General features: G+C 39.8%; 1 protein-coding gene across 1 annotated transcript in view; it reads left to right on the forward strand.

Annotated features, from left to right (window-relative positions):
- LOC102194598 (integrin alpha-5-like) overlaps window positions 1–7859 on the forward strand; it is a 50695-nt gene that overhangs the window by 35607 nt on the left and 7229 nt on the right. The window contains exons 20-24 of the mRNA XM_005726660.1: window positions 3022–3217; window positions 3716–3808; window positions 4099–4178; window positions 6180–6260; window positions 6351–6456. Coding sequence (XP_005726717.1) covers window positions 3022–3217; window positions 3716–3808; window positions 4099–4178; window positions 6180–6260; window positions 6351–6456 — 556 coding nt within the window. The remainder of the gene's footprint in view (window positions 1–3021; window positions 3218–3715; window positions 3809–4098; window positions 4179–6179; window positions 6261–6350; window positions 6457–7859) is intronic.

Consider the following 7859-nt stretch of genomic DNA (forward strand, 5'->3'; position numbering starts at 1 on the left):
TATGAAGATATAAGCCTGATACACACAGAGTGAATCCTCCACCAGTATCTGAGGTCTGGGTATCTTGGCGATGACCCTAAACCTGAGCTCAACCCTAACCCGGCACAATCAGTATATATTTACATATAAAACCATGCAGGGTTCAGGTTAGGCAGGTTAGTGTCATCGATGACTCAGACCTCGGAGGGTTAAAGAACATGATCTGGATCCACTGCAGAACTGAATGAGCTTACATGTTTCACGAACTCCAGCTTGTCAGTCTTTTTCGCTGTCAGACATGATCACATCCCCCTCTCCCTCACTGAGGAAGAATAGGAGGTTGTTTACAGCTCAGAACATGCGTGCACTGGGGTAAAGATCTAGACTAATGACTCCTAGCTCTTGGCACAATAACATATCATTGTATATTAATCCTGCATCCTTGTTGCTGAATAGGCTCCAGCCAGATAGTTGGCTGTGCCTCAGCCCATTCACAAAGCGAACACACACTCCAGACTTTCTCCTCCCAGCCTGCCAGCTCTGATATGTGGACTGTTTTGCATTACATGGCCATGTGATTTCTCTTAGCTGTAGAAATACAATCAGTGCTAAAAGTTTCCCATGAAAAGTCAAAGATCTGCATTTGGAGCTGCCACAGAACCAAACTTGGAATGATTCAGCACTTCCACTAAAACACAGTTTCCCTTCACTGACTGTTGCACACAGCGATTTCCCTTCTTTGCCAAGAATTTGCAAACAGTGGGATATTTAAGATTCATAACCTAAAGGTCTGTCGCTGGTGTTTTAGTTGTATCCTCTGGCTTTAATTATGCTTTTATGAGCTTCATGATCCACTGTTATATTTTTCCCAGCGAAGTCAGTGTAGTATAACATGTCAGCTGTGAGCTGCTGATTCCTGCCCATTCCTGGCATCGGTGAGAGTCTGCTGTTTGTGGGATCAGAGTTGCTTCCTCTGCATTTGCTAAATTTGCCCAAGGTTAATTAAAATCATCTGGGTGTCGTCTTACCTAGTTTGGGGTCACTGTGTCCAGACCCCTTTTTTGGGGGCGGGGGGGAATGGAGTGAAAGATGAACCCCGGTTCCAACCTTCAGCCACGCTCCTTTCTTCCTTTCCTGCTCAATAGAAACGTGAATTTACTACTGCCGAGTGCAGCTGATGGGGGAGGGCCAGAGTTGAAGGGTGTCGAGTGGATTTATCACTTCTCTGAAAATGTGTTTGCACACAGGGGTGTCACTATGAAGTCGAAGAATAAGGTGGGGGTCGGTTTCCTGAGACAAATCACAGTGATCAGATTTGGGTCATTTCCCATGTCACTCATGGACAGATATGTCGGAGAAAATGGCCTTTGGGGACAGACTGAAACAAAGATTCATTGTGTGGAAAGACTTTACGTCCCTGCTTTTCATTACGTTTTACCTTCGTTTGGGCCACGTTGGTCATGTCCTGCACCCAGTGACTTGACATAGATCTGGAAATGAAGGAAAAGTGAACTCTGCTGGCGTAGAAGCTGTGTGTGAAAGCTGCTGTTTTCAGTCATTTTGATTGCAGTAAATAAACTAGCTTTTCAAGACGGAATAATAAATGGCCTGTGACAGTCAAGGGAACCAAAAGCCAGAAAATGAGTCTGACACCATGCAAGTGGCTGTATAAGGATGTACTTAGGACTTCACTATACTATGGTAAGATGGCATTATTATACAATCATCTATCATATATGATATCTGTGTATTTAAAAAAGGCATGTCAAATTCACTGTGGACCACACACAGCCCACTTTGATCTTAATTTTAAATCCCTGTGATAATTTCAACAGTACATCTCAGTTTCTCCGCATGATAAAGAAATGCTGCTGTAATCTATTACTATGACATGCTGGGCTTTTATTAAAAAAATAAATATGTCAAATTACAGAAGAAGTTTTGGTAGCTCATTCCCGAGACTGTCCTGAATTTATAAAACAGAAAGTTCCTGTGAATTCACTGATTTCTTTTCACTTTGAATATATATATATATATATTTTTTTATATATTAAAAAAACATTTCTGTAGTAGATAGTTAATAAAACAGGAGGTTTTGATGAATTTAATTATTCATATATTACTTAATTACTTGTAGTATGAATGGTGTGGGGTGGTCTGTATAAGTAGGGAAAGCTGTAAAACCTATGAAAGTACAGTCAAAAGGTACTCTGACCCCCCAGGTCATTTAAAAAAATAATTTACATTTAGATTCTATTAAGAGTTTCAACTTTCAGTGGCAGCATCACAAAATAATACATCAAGTACTGATCATTTTTGGCATATTCACATTCACATCAATGAGCTTAGCCTGTAACGCTGAATCCCGACTTTACTTAGTGTTGCTGCTTTCAGCTCTTTGTTTTGCTTTGGCTGTTTTTGTTCAGTCTTGCTGCTCTTGAAAAACCTTTGAAAACTTCGATTGGCAGAACCGAACATGAGTGAGAAACACTGTGGAGAATTAAGCAGCTAAAGAGTCACAGATGAGTAGCTTCCTCAGGGGCTGCTGAAGAACAGAACAGATCTACAGGAGGGAGATTATAGTGCTTATTTTAATCGTGCGGCTTAAAGCAGACTGCAAATGATTGTTTGTTGACTGTGTAACTCTTGCACAATCAGACACTTTTTGTTCTGATCTAAAAATAGTCATATGTGCATTACGTAATCATTAGGATTGTGATATATTAACCCTCTGACCCTGACGTCTCGTCACTGGTAATGACCCAACCCAGTCCCTGTGTTTTGGAGAAGAGTGTTTTCAATGTTAGCCTGACAGCACTAGTTTAGGGTTGGAGTCATTGTTGATGATGGGTACTTTGGTTACGGTTGGTTATAGTATATCGCTTTAGGTTAATAAAAAATAAAAATCTGGTTCAAAAACTGTTTTTCTCTGATAAATCTATTCAATTCTCAGTGTTACATGGAACTTATGGTTTTATGTGAAATAGGAAGTCTGCATAAACTGTTCTTTTAACAGCTTTCAACAGCTTTCAAAAAGGTAAGGCTCAGTGAAAACGTAGTGATGATGTTGCGCTTCTCTTTGCCCAGTGACAAGACAGAGGTTTACTTGGGAGACGAAAACTCTGTGAGCCTGACCTTCAATGCCAGGAACGAGGGAGAGGGCGGTGCGTACGAGGCTGAGCTCTATGTGGCGCTTCCCCCAGAGGCTGACTACAGCGGGATAGCACGCAACAACGTGGTGAGTCGGTGGCGTTTAAAAGGAGGTTTAAGTATCACGGTCAGAAGCACCGTGTTTTTTCACTCAAATGATAATTATGCATAAAAATGCTTTAATGCCAGTAAAATGTGGAAATTATTTTGACTTTGCCATCGTAATGTTCCGCTAAAAGAGTTTTCTCAACCTGACGCCCTCCTTGTTGAGTTAAAGCTGTGAAAGAACGTGAATACACTTTGAATACATTTTTTGAAAGCCCTGAAATGCAGCTGGTTGGTAGAGTCACACTCTAACTCTAGTCAGAGTTTTGATTTATTATTCTAACAACTTGTGAGACTGAAGAAGTCACTTGGCTGAGTGACGAAACGTTTCTCACACTGAAAACGCTACGTCCAGATGAATCTTCTTTCCTTACCTGGATAGCTGAGCATGCACCAAGACAACAACTCTTTAGCTTTTACAGCAGTATACTTAATAAAGTTAAATACATGATGGAGTTTTATTTCTTTGTGTCCTTTCCAGAGCTTGACTCAGCTGACCTGCAGCTACGAGGCAGAAAACCAGACCCGCTATCTCGTGTGTGATCTGGGAAACCCCATGAAGTCTGGTACCAGTGTAAGAGCCAATAAGACCCACATGTTATTTTTGGCCTTTCCCACTCTTTGTGTCTCAGTACAATTAAGCCAAGTTGACTTGCATAATTCATACATAAGCAAACTCGACATGTTTTCTCACCGACCTGATAAAACCTGATAAACATTGCTTTTGTGTTGAAAGAGTTTTCATTCCTTGTTTCCAAAGTGGGCGTCTCTAAGAAAAAGAACCCAGACTCTATTTAACACATTTATTTCCTTTCTCATGTTCCCTTAAATAACTGCGTGAATTTTCTGTGGTTGTTTTTGTAGCTGTGGGCCGGTCTTCGCTTCACCATCCCCAGACTCAGCGATACTTACAATACTGTTCAGTTTGAGCTCCAGATACGAAGGTAGGCCACTTTTTAGGGATTCCAGTTCAAGTGGGATGGGGTATCTTTGGCAACTGCATACCAGTGGAGCAGCTTTTAATCCAAAGTATTCTCTTAATTCTTATTATAAGCTACATACAGTTTTTTTTTAACAAAAATTCTTTAGGGCAACCAAGTAAATCTGTCATCATCACTGTTATTGTGATTCTGTGGTGTAGTGGTTAACACATTTGCATAATGATCCTCAGTTTGATTCTGGTAGGACGAACAGGAGTCACAAAGCCACTTCAGGGATTGGTGCACTCTTAGTGCTGCTCTGAAGCTCAGATAAATGGGAGGGTTATGCTGGGAATGGTATCCAGTGTAAAATCTGTGCCAAATCATCTGAAACCCCTCAGGAAATAACAGAGCAGTTAAACATACATACTACTAGTGCTAGCTCATGCTGAAGTCAACCTCAGTTGATGTCATTGCCAGTCCACACCAGCTGACTTCTTTCTACACATGGTAAATCCCATATAGGGCATGCTATTAGGCTGCTTTAGCTGCTTTCAACGTTGCTGCACCTCAACCCCAGCTCCTTGATCTATTCAGTTCAGTTTTATTTATACAGCACAACATCAGTCACCTCAAGGCGCTTTATATTGTAAGGTGGACCCTACAATAATACATACAGAGAAAACCCAACCCCCTATGAGCAAGCACTTTGGCGACAGTGGGAAGGAAAAACTCCCCTTTAACAGGCTGTTGTCACAATGCCTGCTCTGTTCTTCCTAGGATTTTTTTGGAAGGGTTGAAATTTGGATTTCCATTGAAACCAAAACAAATTACACAATGTGTCAATAAAGACTTTCAACCTGAATATTTCATTCATGAAGACTTGATGTCTGAGTTAAGTGATCCCTTCACTTTTGGAGTAGCATTTAAGTTGCTGCAGATGGAAACAGCCTGTTTTAGTGATCCTGACTGAACCGCGGTTAATGTGGCTGCGTTGTAGTGATATCACACCAGCAAACATTTTGATGTTGAGAAGGTGATGGTGATCCACATCTAGTCTTCCAAACTGAAAGTTGTACTAAGTTTGGAAATTCTTAACCTTTCTGCAAGTTTGTGTTCAATTGTTTTATACTATCCCTTTATCAATTAGAACAAACTGAAACTGACAAAACACGCTTCATTGAGACAAGAGGAAGAACGCCAAGAAAAAAATGTTACTCATCCTACCAAAAAAAGGGACTGTGACCTGGAAAGTGACCTGGATACTCTGGCTCCTCTAAAAATAAAGGCTCCATATGAAAAAGCAGTTAACCTGTAAGCTAGAGAGGAAATGGCATCCCGCTAATTTAAAAGATCTTTTTTTTAGCTTGGAAAAAGAGTTTGTTGCTCTATTTCTGTGGAAAGTGAACAAGATTTTCTCCAGAAACTAGAAAACACCTTTTGTAAAGCTAGAACATCTTTCGATTTGTCACTGATTCAGTGCTGAAAACAAGAACAACCCAGGTTTATTTAGTCAGAGCTTCGTTCAAATAGTCTTTGAATCTGAATTAAAATGACTTTGTTCACAAGTAAAATTTTAACCATTAAAGAAAAAAAAAAGATATAATGAGCAGCTACTTCCAGTACTACTGATATTTATTTAGACTCATTCTCTCTGATTGATCTTTCTGTAATAACTTCAGTAATTACTTCCTCCAAACCAGCAATGCATCTACTAATGTGGGGTCTTTATGTTGTGTGTTTGAATATTAGCGTGCAAAATAACTTAAACTCCCACTGGTTAAATAATACCTCATGTGAAAATACATGTTCCTACTGTGTTATCCAAATATTTTTGATTCATTTTATCTTGTATGTTTTTTTTGGTAGCATTTGCAAAGTTAGTTTGATATATATATGTTTAATAACTTCTCAGCTCACTTCACTAAAAGTCTACAAAATTCAGGTTTGTAAAGCTGTTTAATGCTTCTTGATCAGGTGATCAGGGCTGTTTCAGTAACATTACGTTTTTGTGGTTTGTTCTAGTAAAAATGCAAATAACTCTGAGAGTGAAGTGGTGTTTTATGAGCTGAAGGTCTCTGCCATGGCTGATGTCATTCTACAGGGGTGAGGCTTCACTTTAGACACATAACTATGACATCATTTTTCTTAACCTTCATTCTTGCCAAGATAAAAGTGTGACTGTGCCGTTTGCAGTGTTTCTCGGCCAGACAAAGTCATCTTTCCTCCTCCCAACTGGACTGTGCGACAGGGTCTGGGGGAGGAGCAGGAGATCGGCCCTGAGCTTCAGCAGGTCTTCGAGGTAAAAATAACATCTACGATACACAAGAAGCTAGTCCTATCACGTTTGCGCACTGAAACATAGAAGAGTAATACATTCAAAATATCACCAACTTTTAATGTGAGTATGGTAGTGTTGGTGAGCTTAAATTAATAGTCGTGTAAAATAGGAGCTCGGCTATTTCACTAAAACATTTTGCACTGTGAAAAAGAAGCTAACATTAGCTTCTGAGGCTTAAAACGTCAGCTGTGGTTACAAAAAAGTACACATAGGTGCCAGTGTTCACAGGAATGACTGTCCAAGAGCTGCATCTCAGACTCTACAGGCCTCAGTTAGCATGTTAAATATTGAAATTCATGACAGTACAATTAGGAAAAGACTGAACGTCTTTTAAAAAACAAATTGTCTCTTCTCTCCAGCAAGAAAATAGAATGGTTACAGTTTTGTAATGTTGCATCTAAACGAACCAAAAGACTTCTGAAACAAGGTGGTGACATTTTGCCATAATGCGCAGTGGCATATTTGGAAAATACCTCAGACCAGATGTCAAACACGGTGGTGGAGGGTTGATGATTTGGGCTTGTTTTTGGAATATTGGAGTCACCAAGTCAGGCATGAACTCCTCTGTATAAATATTCCAGAATAAAATCTCAGGCCATCTGCCTAACAGACAGATCAACAACAGGAAAATGATAACAAGCATAGCAGCAAATCTACAATAAAAGAATCAAGGTGTTGCAATGGCTGAGACAAAATCCAGACCCCAACCTGATTGAACTGCTGTGCATAAACCAAAGCCTGTAAACCTCCAGCAACGTAAAGAAGAGTGGGTCAAAATTCCTCCACAGCTATGTGAGAGACTAAAAGTTAATACTGCTTAAGGTTGTTCTACAAGATAAATAGGGAGCTGTTCATAAGCCATAATCATTAGTTTTTCTTATGCTCTTTCTGTATGTTTATGTGTTTTAAATGATCTTATTCTTCATTTTGTTTTATTTTTAGTATTATGTGTCATTACAAAAAGTTGCAAATCTTCAAACTTGAGAGCCTGAAAGATCCTGGACATTTTCAGATCTGTGAAGATCTGAGGAGTTCAGTTCTAAAACAAACTGGCAGGTGATTAAACCCTAGTGAGGGAATTCCTCCGTCTAACGTCACCATCCAGAAAAAGGAGGCGTCCTGAGTAACATTCCTGTGTAAAGACCGAAGCATCAATCGTCAACTGATTATCACTGCAAAATTACCACACTCCTCAGTGACACTAACACTTATGAGACCCCCATAAAGCAGATACAAGAAGAAAGTCATGCATATGCAGGGTGTAACATCTCGGTGTAGGCATCAGTATGTATGGTGGTCAGTAGCTTTTTCCCTTTTAAGCTGTTGTATGCAATTCATGTCTTTCATCTAGTAGCTGCTTGTGT

Source organism: Pundamilia nyererei, unplaced genomic scaffold (genome assembly GCF_000239375.1).
Source record: "Pundamilia nyererei isolate P.nyererei 1_Seehausen unplaced genomic scaffold, PunNye1.0 scaffold00021, whole genome shotgun sequence".
In the NCBI taxonomy this organism is placed as follows: domain Eukaryota; kingdom Metazoa; phylum Chordata; class Actinopteri; order Cichliformes; family Cichlidae; genus Pundamilia; species Pundamilia nyererei.